We start from the raw sequence: 16685 nt of genomic DNA on the forward strand, positions 1-16685 counted from the left end.
GGCATGCAGGCAAAGCCCTGGAGACTCCATAGTAGGGCTTGGAGGTGGGATGGTGCTGGGTAGAGGTCAGCAGGCAGAGGGCAGCTGAGCAGAGTCTGGCAGCAGTTCCTAAAAACAGTCAAAATCCTAGCAAAGTGGCAATCCCTCTAGCACAGCAGCTGTTACTCCCGCAAGGTTCCTTCTTGGTCCAGGAAGGATCTAGCTAGTGGGTCAAAGGGCCCACTACTTACACAAAAAAAGTTCGATGTGGGGGATGACCACAAAGAAACCTTCTTAAGTGTGCAGGTTCCCCTTTCAAGTCATTCTCAGCTCCAGGCACCTGGGGTGGGGGGGTGGGGGGAATCAGCCCTCTTGTGTGCAACCCAGCCCTTACTCTTTGAAATTTAAGAGTGAGATCCTCCCCACTCCTTCACCAGGGAGACCAATCAATATGCAGATATGTCTGAGTGTCCTGTTTTGTGGGTGTCTGAAGGGAATGCACAAATGGAACTGCTACCCCACCTAGGCAAGACATGTATTGGAGGGAGGCTGTAGGCTCACAGGGCAGCGATTGCAGAGAAAAAGTGGCATTTCCAGACTAGAAGTAACAAATCCAACCTTACTAGTAAAGAAGATTTGTTATTACCATTCCAATGGATCAACACATGACCCAGCCACTCCTCTCAGATTAGGAATTACAATTTAAGGTTTTTTATAAGGAATTTCTATTGCCGGTCTATGAGAGGGTTAAGCCTCCCAATAATGAAAAAGAACTGCAGGGGTTTTTCATTGCCAGAACATGGGAACGGTCAGGTGCATATCCTGCCTACCTATTTACATTGCACCCTGCCCAATGGCTCCCTAGGGCCTACTCTAGAGGTGATTTAGATGTAAGCAAAAGGTGAGTGTAAAACTTGGCAAGGGGTTTTAAGTGCCAAGTTGTGGTGGGAGCGCACACAGGCTCTGCAGTGGCGGGCTTGAGACAGTTTTACAGGGCTACAGTCAGTGCTGCAGGCCAATTAGTACCATTTAATTTACAGCCCCTGGAGGTACTTTACAAGGGATTTACAGGTAATTTAAATAGGCCGATTGTGAGTATTCCAATGTTATCATGTTTGGAGGGGAGAAGCACATGCACTTTAGCACTGATTAGCAGTGGTAAGGTGCTCAGAGTTCAAAGGCCAACAAAACGATACAGCAACAAAACAGGAGCTAAAGGCAGAAAGTCTGGGGTGAGACCACCTTAAGGATTCCAAGTCTAAGACTCATCCTTTGCTGGAAGAGGCCACAGGTTTTTAGGAAGATTCCTTCGGACTTTATTCGCTTGACAGCATAATAACTCTGTTTTATTCCTATTAAATTTTAGGGTGTTGGAGTTCAGCCACAAGGCATTGTCCTTCACGCAGTTGTGGAAGATCTTTACTGCTGTCTGATGGTCACTTCCCAAATGATGGAATCAGCTGAGTATTTTCTGCGTAATTAACTAATCTGAGATTGTGGGATTTGATAAAACAATTACCATATTTAATTTACATGGAAGCCCCTTCTAAAGTGGTATTCCATTTATCCAGGGCCTGTAAATTGAATGCTACTAGAGGGCTTTCAGCACTGGTTGTGCCACCCACTTAAGAAGCCCTGTAAACATGTCTCAGGCATGCCACTGCTGAGCCTGTGGGTGCAGTCTCACTGCCACTCCATCTTGGCATTTAAAACCTCTTGCCAAGCCTTAAACTCTCCTTTTCTTACATATCAGTTACCCCAAAAGTAGTCCAGATACAGCCCATAAGGACAGGGTGCCATTTAAGTGAAAGGCAGTACATGTACTTTTAATTTGTTCATGTCCTGGTAATGAAAAACTCCCAAAGTCGTTTTTCATTACTGTGAGGGCTGCCCCTCTCATAGGCCAGCATTGGGAATTCCTTGTAATACTTTTAAGCTATAATTCCTGATCTGAGGGGAGTAGCTTCATCATGTAACAAAATGGTAAAAATAAATGTTCTTTATGGGTAAAGTAAGTTTTATTATTTCTATTTTCGAAATGCCACATTTAGAAAATGGCATTTCTCTGGACTCACTGTCGTGTGCCCACAGCCTATCTCCAGTACGTGTCTGACCTGGGCTAGGTGACAGCTACGCTTGTGCATTCCCGCCAGACACCTACAACACAGGATCCTCAATGGCATGTGCATTCATCTCCATAATAATGGGACTTCCTGGAGCGGAGGGTGGGAAGGGGTTGCACTTACACCTCAACCCGTAGTAACCAGAATCCACTCAAAGGAGCTGATTACCTCCCACTGATAGTCTGGTACCGGGGCTTCACTGAAAGGGGGACCTGTGCACTTCACAGACATTCTTTATAGCCACCCCCCACATCAGAGGCACTTCAGTGTAGTGAGCTCCTGACCCACTCAAGTCAGTACACTTCTGGACTCAAGGAAATGGTGGTGGAGTAATGACTGTTGTGTGCGAGGATTGCCACTCTGACAGGATTGACTGATCCCTGGAACTGCTGCGCCACCCTGCTTTGCCGCTCTGCTGCCTGCTGATCTCTGCTTGGGTAGCCCAGGGCTTGTCCACCAACCTCAGAGTGACTCAGAGCGGCTTCTGCTTTACTTTGCCGCTCATTTCCTTCAGTCACCCTGAGTGGCCTTGCTGGACTTCACCGCTGCCTTCTTCGATCACCCTTAGTGGCTCTACTATAAACTTCACCACCTGCTTTCTTCAATAACCCCTAGCAACCTTGCTGGACTTTGCTGCCGCTTTCTTCAATCACCCTGAGTGGCCATGCTGGACTCCGCCACACTTTTTTTAATTACTCTGAGTGGATCTGCCAAGCTTGCTACCCGCTTTCTTCAATCACCCTGAGCAGCTTTGCTAAATTTCACCATCCCTTTCTTCAACCATCCCGGGCAGCTTTTCTGGGATTTGTCGCTTGCTCGCATCCACAACCCAGAGTGGCATTGATAAACTTGGCCGCCTGTTTTGACCAAGGGTCCCAACCAGCTTTGTGCTCTTTGCCCCCTAAGACCTGTGGCCGCGGCATTGACTTCCCCGCTGGTGCCACCGGCCTTTGCCTCACAGTTCCCCTGGAGCCCCCAGCTGCTTTCCTGGTGACCGTGCCTGGGGAAGAGAGCACCCCGTCATTACTGTAATCTGTGGAAACAATGCACATTTGTGTCAAGGAGTCCCCGGTACCACCTCTTCTAAACCATAATCATTTATCAGCTTGTTCTACTTTATCCTGCAAAGTGAATAACTTATAATTGATGAATTGGATCTCTGTTGTTCTGATCTTGGTTTATACAGAGAAACAAACTTTATTTTTCTAAGTTTGTGTGGAGTCGTTTTGTGGTGTACCTCCTGTGACTATTGTGTGTGTTGCACAAATACTTTACACATTGCCTTCTAAGTTAAGCCTCCCTGCTCTGTGCCAAGCTACCAGAAGGTGAGCACAGGTTAATTTAGGTCCCTGACTATGATTGTGGTCCCTACTTGGACAGAGTGCATACCACTGCTAACTAGAGACCCAATTTCTAATACTGCACCTACCCCTTCAGATATCTGGTAGTGCATATTTACCTTATAACCAATGAATTGATTAAAGGTAATATTTGAGCCATGAAAAGCTAGGTGCAGTTTTGGACGACTCTCCCTTTGTCAATGATGGGTAGGGCTTCACTTTTCAAGATGATATCACTCGGACTGCTATACTTATTTAATAATCTACCAGTGATCTTACCTTGATCTCTGTTTAGAGAACTGGGATTGCTCCTAGCAATGCTAGTTTGACAAAGGGGTATACACAGGATTACACTAGAAAAGCTAAAACATCTGCAACTGAAAGAGGGTCTGGGAGAACTGAATTGTGAATGCTGCTATATAGTGGCACCGCTTCAGTTTGTTGATAAGTGGGCTCCCTGTTTTGGAGCACTGGGAAGCACAATATATAAGTGCGTCAAAAGTGTCACATAAACTATGGAGCACTTGTTCTCGGCTGGGACGGGCGCATACACCTTCTTAAATTAGTGTGTATAGCAACACAGTGCTGCTGCAAATCTGATAAACTGACCGGAATCAAACACTCATATGCCCCAGAAATCACCCTCTGATGTTTAAAACGTTGAACCAGTATCAAGTTGGAATTTGCAGCCGGTAGGTGAAAGAGCTTGTTTGAGAATGTAGGGAGCAAGTATTAAAATGACATACTCCAAAGTTTTAAGAATTTTAAGAGACATATTGGGTTCCTCTGTTTCATTTATTGATATATGGGTCATTGGTGCATGCATTGAAGTCCATAAGGCTCCCAGGCAACATAGACCCACCAACAGACATAACTCTAGCGATATTAACGTGGGGCCAGGATGTAAAATGATGTCACAGTTGTACCACTGGGTCATAGATGCTCTATGCCAACCACTAGCTGGTGCTGGGAAGTAGTCACGGATAAAGAGCTTTGGAGGAGGAAGGAACAAAATAGGGGCATATGTGTCAGATGTGTTCAGAAATACTAGGTTTAAATAAGGCGGGTGGAAATTGGCCTGGATGCCAAGCTCCCAGTGCAGATCATTACCACATGCTATGAGATTGTCCTATAAAGTACACACTTAATTGTCCAAGATAATTGCACAGATCAATCATCCGGTAACGGCATCACCCGAGCTTTGCTTATTTGGAGCATTTCCACAAGACAAGAAGTGGAAGTGTAAAAGTGGTTTCAATATTGGTTGTAGCCAAGCACAGAATAGCAATGAGCTGGAAGTTATCCCAGGCCCTTCCAAAACAGTGAGAAGATGTGATATGGCTTGGTGAGTTACAGTGGAAATAGCAATCTAGCACACTGTAGCCACAAAAATATTTAAAAGTGCCAGATTAGAAGAATAAGAGGAAGCACTATAGAGGTATTTTCTAAGAAATCTGCTGAAAGTCCTAATAAACAGCTTACACCACTCCTTTATTAGAAAAATATTTTTATATCTTTCTAGAGGAAGTTGCTTGTAATGTAAGACAAGAAAACACTGATAAAATATGTTTCCTTAAAAAGAAAAGTGACCGGAGATGTTGAGGATGGGTTACTTTTGGAGTTCTGTACAGTCTTTGTCCATGATAACTCTCCCGCCCTCATGTGATTTTGTTTATTCATTCAAAGCATTGTTTTACACAAGTTAATGTGAGATTTGTTAATCTATTTTAGGCCCTATTTTATTGCTTCTCATACAATCCAATCTGTGAAATGTGATGCTAAATATATGCAAGCATTTTACCCACTAGACTTAATTATTTGTATTTTAGCACACAGTCTTTATACTAGTCTGTAGGGATTTATTTGGGAAAGGAGGTTGCAAGAGGCAATATATTTTTGACCAACATGGAGTTAGCAGTTGCTAATGTTCTTCCTTTGATGTTAGTGTTGGTAGAGGGTGAAAAGGCCTTTGATTCACTCTGTTCGGAGTGTTAATAGGTTTTACTGCATTCTCACTGGGTTCAAAGTAAAATTAAGGCTTTACATTAGAGCGCAGAACCTCACACTTGAAAGATGGCTCTGGATAAATGAATAACTGTTGGCTCCTTAATGTATCTGCTTCTAACTATTGACACTCAATTAGAACCTTTCTGTTACTACTGAAGCAGAGGTTTGTGCCTGTGAGGCTTTGACCTTTTACATATTGCTCCATTGCTTCTTTTGAATATTGAAAGTCCTTTCCTATTTGCCAGAAGGTTACCTATGAGACCTTGGTAATGTTCCAAGGCTTCTGTTAAGTGCTTTTTGACCCAGTTGGATTATTTAAGAGGCTTTGGTTTATCAAGTAATGCTCCAGGGTAAGCTGTAGAAGTTTGTTTTCCTTGTGTTTTGTCCTTCGCTATAGGCTAAACCTTGGTACACAATACAGGGAAAGCAGACTTCAAGCTTAGATGTGCTGTGTGTTGACAAAGGTTCCTGTGTAAATGAGTAGAGGTGTTATTGCTGAAATTATGAGCCCTGGCGACCACTTTTGGCGCCCTTAGGTTGGCCATGATATATGGCCTTTTTTTCTACCATTCTACCGTTAATCCATAGACGTTGCACATGCTTCCAAAGAGATGTTCCGTTTGTGACTTGCATGCATCATTGAAGGTGAGATGGCAACAGAAGTGGTCCTCAGAGTCGTTCTGTTATGAAAACACCTTACTTCAGCAGTGGAAATGTTCACTGCTGAACCATCACTGTCCTTTAAATGCTCCACAACTTGTAGGGAGTTGTTGAATGAAGGACATCCTCTCCATTTGCAATCAAGTACATGAGTGACTTTTTCAGATCAACTAACTATTCTAACTTGATGTCCTTGGGGCAATAAAAGAAGCAAGCATTTACACTGAGATTCACCAAATTAGCGTCCAGTCTTCCGTGAGAAGTTAAAACTTTAAAACCAGAAAGAACCGGATAATTCTTTGTAAGGAAATGCCTCCTTGGCATGGTTACCCCCTGACTATTTGCCTTTGCTGATGCTAAGTTTTGATTTGAAAGTGTACTGAGGCCTGCTAACCAGGCCCCAGCACCAGTGTTCTTTCCCTAACCTGTACTTTTGTTTCCACAATTGGAACACCCTGGCATCCAGGTAAGTCCCTTGTAACTGGTACCCCTGGTACCAAGGGCCCTGATGCCAGGGAAGGTCTCTAAGGGCTGCAGCATGTCTTATGCCACCCTGGGGACCCCTCACTCAGCACAGACACACTGCTTGCCAGCTTGTGTGTGCTAGTTGGGATAAAAAGACTAAGTCGACATGGCACTCCCCTCAGGGTGCCATGCCAAACTCACACTGCCTATGTAGTATAGATAAGTCACCCCTCTAGCAGGCCTTACAGCCCTAAGGCAGGGTGCACTATACCATAGGTGAGGGCATAAGTGCATGAGCACTATGCCCCTACAGTGTCTAAGCAAAACCTTAGACATTGTAAGTGCAGGGTAGCCATAAGAGTATATGGTCTGGGAGTCTGTCATGCACGAACTCCACAGCACCATAGTGGCTACACTGAAAACTGTGAAGTTTGGTATCAAACTTCTCAGCACAATAAATGCACACTGATGCCAGTGTACATTTTATTGTAACATACACCCCACAGGGCACCTTAGAGGTGCCCCCTGAAACCTTAACCGACTACCCGTGTAGGCTGACTAGTTTTAGCAGCTTGCTACACCAGACATGTTGCTGGCCACATGGGGAGAGTGCCTTTGTCACTCCGTGGCTAGTAACAAAGCCTGTACTGGGTGGAGGTGCTTCACACCTCCCCCTGCAGGAACTGTAACACCTGGCGGTGAGCCTCAAAGGCTCACCCCCTTAGTTACAGCACCCCAGGGCACTCCAGCTAGTGGAGTTGCCCGCCTCCTCCGGCCACGGCCCCACTTTTGGCGGCAAGGCCGGAGGAGATAATGAGAAAAACAAGGAGGAGTCCTTGGCCAGTCAGGACAGCCCCTAAGGTGTCCTGAGCTGAGATTACTCTAACTTTTAGAAATCCTCCATCTTGCAGATGGAGGATTCCTCCAATAGGATTAGGGATGTGCCCCCCTCCCCTCAGGGAGGAGGCACAAAGAGGGTGTACCCACCCTCAGGGCTAGTAGCCATTGGCTACTAACCCCCCAGACCTAAACACACCCCTAAATTCAGTATTTAGGGGCTCCCCAGAACCTAGGAACTTAGATTCCTGCAACTTAAGAAGAAGAGGACTGCTAAGCTGAAAAACCCTGCAGAGAAGACGGAGACACCAACTGCTTTGGCCCCAGCTCTACCGGCCTGTCTCCCCACTTCTAAAGACACTGCTCCAGCGACGCTTTCCACAGGGACCAGCGACCTCTGAAGCCTCAGAGGACTGCCCTGCGTCTAGAAGGACCAAGAACTCCTGAGGACAGCGGCTCTGTTCACCAAAGACTGCAACTTTGCAACAAAGGAGCAACTTTGAAACAACTCGTGTTTCCCGCCGGAAGCGTGAGACTTGGCACTCTGCACCCGACGCCCCCGGCTCGACTTGTGGAGAACAATCACTTCAGGGAGGACTCCCCGGCGACTGCGAGACCGTGAGTAGCCAGAGTTGACCCCCCTGAGCCCCCACAGCGACGCCTGTAGAGGGAATCCCGAGGCTCCCCCTGACCGCGACTGCCTGCTTCTAAGAACCCGACGCCTGGTAGGGACACTGCACCCGCAGCCCACAGGACCTGAAGGATCCAACCTCCAGTGCAGGAGCGACCCCCAGGTGGCCCTCTCCCTTGTCCAGGTGGTGGCTACCCCGAGGAGCCCCCGCTTGCCTGCCTGCATCGCTGAAGAGACCCCTTGGTCTCCCATTGCTTTCTATTGAAAACCCGACGCTTGTTTGCACACTGCACTCGGCCGCCCCCGTGCCGCTGAGGGTGTACTTTCTGTGTGGACTTGTGTCCCCCCCGGTGCCCTACAAACCCCCCCTGGTCTGCCCTCCGAAGACGCGGGTACTTACCTGCTGGCAGACTGGAACCGGGGCACCCCCTTCTCCATTGAAGCCTATGCGTTTTGGGCACCACTTTGACCTCTGCACCTGACCGGCCCTGAGCTGCTGGTGTGGTAACTTTGGGGTTGCCCTGAACCCCCCACGGTGGGCTACCTTGGACCCAAACTTGAACCGCATAGGTGGTTTACTTACCTGCAAAAACTAACAAACACTTACCTCCCCCAGGAACGGTTGAAAATTGCACTAAGTGTCTCGTTTTAAAATAGCTATATGTGATTTATGTGAAAACTGCATATGCTATTTTGCTAATTCAAAGTTCCTAAAGTACCTACCTGCAATACCTTTCATTACATGTAAATCTTGAACCTGTGGTTCTTAAAATAAACTAAGAAAATATATTTTTCTATACAAAAACCTATTGGCCTGGAATTGTCTTTGAGTGTGTGTTCCTCATTTATTGCTTGTGTATGTACAACAAATGCTTAACACTACTCCTCTGATAAGCCTACTACCCGACCACACTACCACAAAATAGAGCATTAGAATTATCTCTTTTTGCCACTATCTTACCTCTAAGGGGAACCCCTGGACTCTGTGCATACTATTCCTTACTTTGAAATAGTGCATACAGAGCCAACTTCCTCCATTCTTCTAGACAGAAATTCACTTGCATGGACAAATCATCTTCTTCACCTTCAAAGCTCCTCTTTTTCTGAAGGGCATCTGAAATCAAGTCATAAGAATACTACTTTTATGCTTTTGAACTAAATGAACTAGATCAGCCCAGAAAACTTTAAAATGAGATGTTTATGCAGGGCGTCTCTGGGAAACTATGACTGTTTACCACAATTTTTTTTTTTTTTTTTTTTACTTCTGCATGTAAAGTTAAGTCCAGGAACTAATTTTTACTATGTACTGATGTTTGACTTCATTCCATAAACAATTTTAAATTGCTCATCCCAGGTTTTAGGTTTCATCAGTTTTATCCTTAACAACTCATTTTTAAACCAAAGATCTTTTGCTTGCCCATGTACAACAAACTACCTCAGGCTCATCGGAATCCACTTGTCCAGGTACATGATCTCTACCTAAACATCATTTGGATTTTATCTTCTAACTGAAACTGTAGCATCCGTCACAGTCCCAATGGCTTTTGAGAGCAAGGTATAATTGTTGCAATGCTCCACTACTGCTAAAACACCTTGGGTCCGTTGTACAAAGCAATTTTGCAATCATACGCACTGGCTTTTACTGTTTATTAAATCCATTTTACGTGTTGAAAAAGCCTTTTCAACTTGCAAAATGAATTTCATGATCCGTTCCGAATTGCAGTTGAGCAGTGAAAGTGGTGCCCCTTCCTAATTGTGAATAGCAATAAAATGTATCAGTTGTTGTGGTCACAAGCCATGGATCAGTTACCAGCACGTCAATGGAGGTGGTAACTGATTAGCAATGGGAAGGTGCCCCCTTGAGGGATCCTTTTGAATCAAATTGGTTGCCAGCGGTAAGCTGGCCACTACCTTCTACTTCCAAAGTATTCTCTATTGTCCTTACAGGCCACCTTCCTTATGTTTGTAACCAATTTGGGGTACCATTTAGTGGGATGTCTAATTAATAAACATCAAGGAGGTTGTTCAGCGACCTTATGCAAGTGGAGATTTTGTGGCAGTCCTTTGGTACATAGGGTGTGTTGTAACATCAGAAAAACATTGCAAAACATCAGTGCAAAACCTGCAACCATTTTTGCAACCTCTTGTTACACTGAACCTCTCGTAAATTTGATGTCAGAAATACCAAACTGTTGTGTGTACCTTGCACCAAGATTTGTCTGTATTTACATATACTTTTTATGGTGCCAACGTTAAGGAAAAATGGTTCAAACTGTAGCTATCTTCTTTTACTTGTATCTTAAATATCATAGTTAATGAATTCTGGGTTTTTCGTAACGGTGTGGATTCCTAGATTCCTAGACAGTTATGGTACGCCTGCGTCTTCCCAGAGCCTTGTCTCAATTTACACTACCTGTAGTGCAGCCCAAAATAGCTCTCCCTCACAGATTCGCGAAGCACAGTGCTCCCTCCATATGCTTCAAAGCGGATGCTTGGTTTGGTAAAGAGGAACCATTCATGGTGCTGTCATGTCCCAAGGTGTGTTTTTCAAAGAAACCATCACACCTTTTGAGAAGGAATAAGAGGAGCAAGACACAATTTTGGGAACAACTCAGTATGTAGGTTTAGTCTTTTCGGTTTCTCTGCTTCATACCCTGGCTTGTGTTCCATTCTGTCATAGAAGAAATCATTTGAAAGACAGAGGCTGCACGAACACGTGGGCTGTGGGTTGAGGCTGTATCTACACCTGGCCTCATTTTCATGGTGTGACATTTACTCTGTTCCTAATTTTCATGGAAACTTACATTTATAATATTGTGGGCAGTGCTCCTGAGATTGCAAAATACATTATTCCTTGCTGTATGCTCATTAGCTATTTGTGTGTTCCTGGATCTCAACTCTGGACTGCCCCTTGTTACATACCAGACTTTAAAAACGAACTGGTCGATGAGTGGCCAGGCGAACGGGGCGCCAAACTATTGCGTACCCTGTTTGTACCAATTACTCAAAAAGATATGGCACTCTAAAGAGGACAGAGGGGCCACCTCAAACCTCCATATAAGGAGCCCAATGCTTCTAGACACAACAACAGAACAACCCTCCAAACAGCCAAGCGATGATGTCACATTGAGAAGTCCATATGTTAACAGTTAGTCGTTTGTTTGTAGTTTCGGTCTTGAGACTCACAGTTTCGCCTTGATTGTTTGTGCGTCAATCACACTTTCATCTTTGGATACAGCAAAGCTTCTTCTACATAACAGTGTAGCCAACATGTGTCTTGTTGTTTTGGGTTGGGTCACCTAAGACTTCATCAAGGCATTAGTCCAATTTTAGTAAGTTCCAAAATGAAAAAGTATTACTTTCATAAATTCTGGTTCACAGACTATGTGATCTATATTCATTTGCCAATCTGAGGTCCAGACGTTGTTGCATATGTCTTGACTTTAGGTAAAGATAATCCTAGTCACCATCGGGTAGTGTCCCGACATACAGCATATCTATCGGACTCAAGCTGACCTAAGATTGTTGCTAGGTATTTAGCTGTCCCCTGCAATTTAATATTTCAACTTCTTAGATAAGACCTCTTTCTGCAAATGTAAATTATTTCAAACTTCTGGACAACTTGCATGTCAGTATTAATTATTATGCTCAAGTATCCGGTTTCATTTTAGGACAGTTACAATTTTGTGTAATTTTCTTATGTGGCATACCTGTTTAAAATAGTAACACCATATTGGTTTGCAGCTACATTTTTAATGGGAAAGTACAGTCAATGCGTTTTCTTAAACAATTGCTTCTTGTCGCATCATCATAGCCCTGATTGTAACACATAATCAATCTTGTTTGTGACAGGTAATTCTAGACTGCTGTGAAGGCAGATCTCACAGGGAGGCAGTGGAAAACCTACTGAAGAAAGTGACGGATGAAAAGGTCCTGAGAGCTGAAAGTTTTGTAAAACTTCTCCAGGCTGTGAAAGAAGCATTTCCTGAACTATGCCTTCTTCTGGATGCTTTGCAAGGAAAAGTCACAGGTACACACTAGTGTATGTGTGTTTATTAATGACATTCTCAGTCTTCTGAAAAATATCACAAATTAGTTCTGGAGACTGTCCGCATATAGCATAGTGCCTGTATTGGTATGGAATGCATCTCACTGGATTGCTTCTCGGTGTCTTACAGTGCAAAGTCACACATTTTTCTAAAAACAACTTTCAGATTTTTGTTCAACCCTAAGTGAAATGGAGTATCAAAATATGGATATCCATGCTCACTTTGCCTATTCACTTAATCTACAGCACACAGACGAAGCCCAAGATCGCAGACATTGGCTTTGTCTAATGTAGTGAGGGCAAGGGCTAGCAGCAAGTTTATGTCTGTTATTTGTTTTGGTGGACCAGTCTATATTCCATGTGGTTGTTTTTCTGTAGAAAGGCATGTTGAAAGACCTAAAAAGGGATGGGGAGCAGGCCTGAAGAATTCAATGCAATGTTGCAAACATTAATTTCACAACATTCAGATTGGGCTTTATAATTGAACATAAAATACATTGCCACAAAATTGCAGTTTGAATGTCACTAGAAGGTTGCACCATCTATACCAGCAGCAGATTTGGCATGTAATAACTTGGCCTTGAGGGTCTTTGAAACAGTTCAGCCCACTGTGTCATCCACAAATGGACACAACACCTTTCCGAAGCTCCTAGCAAATTGGGCATCTGGGGGCCAATTAACCCTCCTCATTCTCCTTAAGACGGGACAAAGAATGTCCTCCTACCAACACTTCAGGGATAATTTGTGTTGAACCGGCTTTCTGGCGATACTGATCACATTCTCCAGTCTGGCAATGAAAAAAGAAAAAGAAAAACTACACCCACCCACCTAGGTGGCTGCACTACCGTAAAAGGGTTTCCCTTGTTTCAAGTTGTGATGCCATGTTTTTGTTAGATGGCTGCGCCAAGCTTCTACTACTGTCCCGGCTTTCCAGATTACTTAAAAAATTTTCATGAATCTGGAACTTTAGTCATGATAATTTTGTGTTTAGTTTTATTGAAGTGCATGGCTAGTGTAGATTTTTCAGACTGATTAAGAATCTTGCTCTTGTGTTCTGTTATACAAAGTTGTATCTTCCTTTCACTCATTCTGACGTATAATAATCCACATGGTGTTTAATTTGTTATTGATTCGACTGGTTTTAAAATCAGTTTTAGCACTGAGTTAATTATGTTCAATTTTGCAAATTGTGCTTTGTCATTTGATAGATGATGTTTTCTCTCTTTAGAACATTTGACTTGAGAATGTGATGATCACTGTCTCTCATCAAGGATTTCTCAAATGAAATGCGTTGGGGTTTCTCACAGCATACTAGAAGGTCAATTTGATTTACTGTTTCACCTAAACGCATATATCGTTTTAGTTCACAGAATGTGGTCTTCATGGACGTTGTGAAATAAACACAAAAGAGTAATATGCGTACAGCATGTAACATGAATTCACAGTATTGGATACATACTTTGCCTTCACTTTACAGTGCTTTCTGGGTCCATAATTGTTTATGACTTAAATCTTATTCTTAGATTCTAAAGATACCCAGGGGTTGTGCTTTCCCTGGAGGGAACTGAGAACAGTCTCAACATATAGCAACACTGTGTTTTTTTTTTTCTTAATGCAGAAGATAGTATTGCGCAAGAAAATGTTTTTTGCCTTAAAGACTGAGGGTTTCTGTACTACGATCACCATCTTTCTGCCTTTCACGACTAGGTAGAGTTAATTTTTTATTCAACGCATTCTGCATTTTTTACAAAGTGGTAGTTGATTTTTCCTATTCTTGTTGTTTCTGCATAATTATAGTTTGTGGTGGAGAGGGGTGTGAAACCCATTGTTGAACCCACAGAGGTATACTTTTCTGAAAAGTAGACAAAAGTCTGAATTAGCAAGGGTCATTTGATTTGATCGCTCATGATTTTCTCGAAGAAACCAATCGTATGAAAAAATAGAAGGAGGTGACAGTGTTTTCATCTGTAATTTGTATACCCTGATGGCCACTTTACAAATGTAATATACTGTTACATCGATCAGATCCTGATAGTGTTTTACAGCAATTGAATTGCAGCTTTAATTATAGTTGTGTACTGCCTATGCAGCCATTCATACGGAAAAATATAATGAATTACACATGGGAATTCAGGATACTTATGCATTTTTTTTATATGTGCCCAAGATACTGAGATTAGGAGTAGCACTTATTTGTACAACTCTGAATTTGGGGTTACACATACTATCATGATTCAGCAGGTAATTTGCAAAATATGTTCTTTCTAGCTCACCGGCTTACATTTAGAGACCAAAAATATAGAGAAGTTCAATTGATAACAACATATATTCTATTATTGTATATTTCCACATTTCTCTTGATAAAAACGGTGCCCCACTTGTGTGGCTGGACATATCACTTGTAACAGGAAAGGCCCTAAAATGCAGTGTGAAGTCATTAAAATGCTTAGCTTGCAAGGTGTCCAAATTTGGCGATGTGGGTAGCTTCAGTAGCTGGGCCCGAACTCTGGCACCATCCAGGGATGGTTCTGAAAACTTGACACTCAGGAGTCTCCAAGGTGGTGTGGCTTGCTTGTATCCCAGACTGTTTACTTAACCAGATTGTGCTGCAAATGTAAAATGGCTAAAAGAAAAGTTACGAAATCAGCGGGCATCCACAAAATTCCTATCTCCCAGCATCCCACCCTTCTCCTGAAAAAAAAACAGCCCTCCACTTATGTGGCTCGGCCTACCACCCTTGACCCGATATGCCCAAAACACAATGTGACCCATTTTGATGACGTGGGTAGCAGTAGTATTTGGGTCTAGGCTTGGGTGCCAGGCAGAGGAACTTACTAAACATACACACTTCTGAAAAGATGACACCCAGAAGAGTCCAGGTTTGTGAGACTTTTTTTTATAATTAAGTTGAGCAGTACAGCATAAAGAAAGAAGGAAAGGTTTCGTTCGTATACATACAAGATAGACAGATAAACAACACATCATGTGACAGCGTTATCCATGAAGTCAATATAAAGTGCAGGTCATAAAATTGTGTGGTATGATCAATTCACGTTGTACGTGATAAAATCTAACAGTTTTTACAATCAAGGCAAAGCAATTTATTTTTTTCACAAAGAGTTAAATATTCAGGAAGCCCATCCATTGGTGGCTCTCCACTTCATAATGTGGCTTGTTTTAAGAACAAGTTATTGGACATTGTACATAAAAATTAAACAAAGGCAATTACATATAGCAGCTCAAACCACGAAGTCAGTGTAAGCTACTGGCAGAAAAAGTGTCTAGTGCAAGTAATATAGTTGAGTCGCATAGTGGGGAGTGCAATCTGACAAGTCTTGCATTTCCGAACTTGACCAAAAAATAAGGGCCGTGCAATTGGCATAGGATCCAAACTGCCCAGCAGAATAATTCAAAACATGTGATGCTCAAAACCCATCCAAAGTGGTTGTCTAATATGCTGCTTAATACACACAGTATCATTTAACCACTCAGTACTCGACTGGCGAAACAGACATGTTCACCCCTTCCCACCTATATCTGGTGTCCAGCTTGCCCGGACTGTAAATGATGCGCCTGACATTTGCCCATATTGTGGAGAACCTCGAGGGACACCACACCCGGCTGGCATAGGCTTCCTCTGCATTTGAGCCTGCCACTGGTACAGGGAATAGGATCCGTCATTCTCAGTTTTTGTAATATTAGGCTAAGAGCCACCACAGTGCCAATAAACACCAGGCGATGGATGTTTTTATTAGCTTTCCAGGAGAGGAGTCAAATAATGCTAGCATAATCTGGGGGGAAATGTGTAGTATCTGTAAGTGCCTGAAACACTTTTTTTCATAATATTTGGCCAGTCTTCTTCCCCATTTAATTGACAACGAAAACATTGCCTGAGAACTACACTGACCATCTTTTGTAATCTGTGTTGGGTATAGTATGCCAACCACCAAGATAAGAAGGCCATTCTTTTAAAATTTGCAGCCACAGGGATTTAAAACCCAGTTTTACAGTATAAGTCCATTCTTCCTTGGTGATTGTACAACCTGTGGTATGGAGAATTTTGGCCAGGATATCATCTATCAAGAAAGACTTGGTATTCTTGCGCAGAGCCCGATACCAATTCCCCACACCCGCTAGTTTGCTTTTATATAGAAGGTGCATGATGGCATGTGTCTTTAGGCTCATAGTCGAATAAGCTGCTGAAAGTGGGCTACATGTCTGCTGACAACTGAACATTAAACCTATAGTTTCATCCCCCAGACATAGGGTTATTTAATCTCATGTTAAACACCTTTTGCAAGCATGAAAATCGTCTAGCCTAGTGAATCCATTCTTCTTCCAACTTTCCAGAGTGGCTTTAAAAGACCAAGGGCTACAAATCGGCAGTCATCTAGCAATTTAAAAGTGTAATAGTTCAGAACTGGCCAAGCTTTCCAAGATTTCTTCAGAAGATGTTCAAGATTGTGAAGCGACTTATACCTTGTGTTCTTTGGAAGTTTGGCTACTTTTAAAAAAGACGGCAGATCAATTGCTGACTCATTAGCCATTCGAGCCAGGATGAAATTGTCAAATGTATCTGAATCTACCATTATTCG

General features: G+C 43.1%; 1 protein-coding gene across 3 annotated transcripts in view; it reads left to right on the forward strand.

Annotated features, from left to right (window-relative positions):
• Positions 1-16685, forward strand: part of ZBTB40 (zinc finger and BTB domain containing 40) — a 295060-nt gene that overhangs the window by 80897 nt on the left and 197478 nt on the right. For all 3 annotated transcript variants that reach the window (XM_069240709.1, XM_069240706.1, XM_069240708.1), the window contains exon 7: positions 11895-12072. In XM_069240709.1, the coding sequence (XP_069096810.1) occupies positions 11895-12072 (178 nt within the window). The remainder of the gene's footprint in view (positions 1-11894; positions 12073-16685) is intronic.

This window comes from Pleurodeles waltl, chromosome 6 (assembly GCF_031143425.1).
Source record: "Pleurodeles waltl isolate 20211129_DDA chromosome 6, aPleWal1.hap1.20221129, whole genome shotgun sequence".
Lineage (NCBI taxonomy): Eukaryota > Metazoa > Chordata > Amphibia > Caudata > Salamandridae > Pleurodeles > Pleurodeles waltl.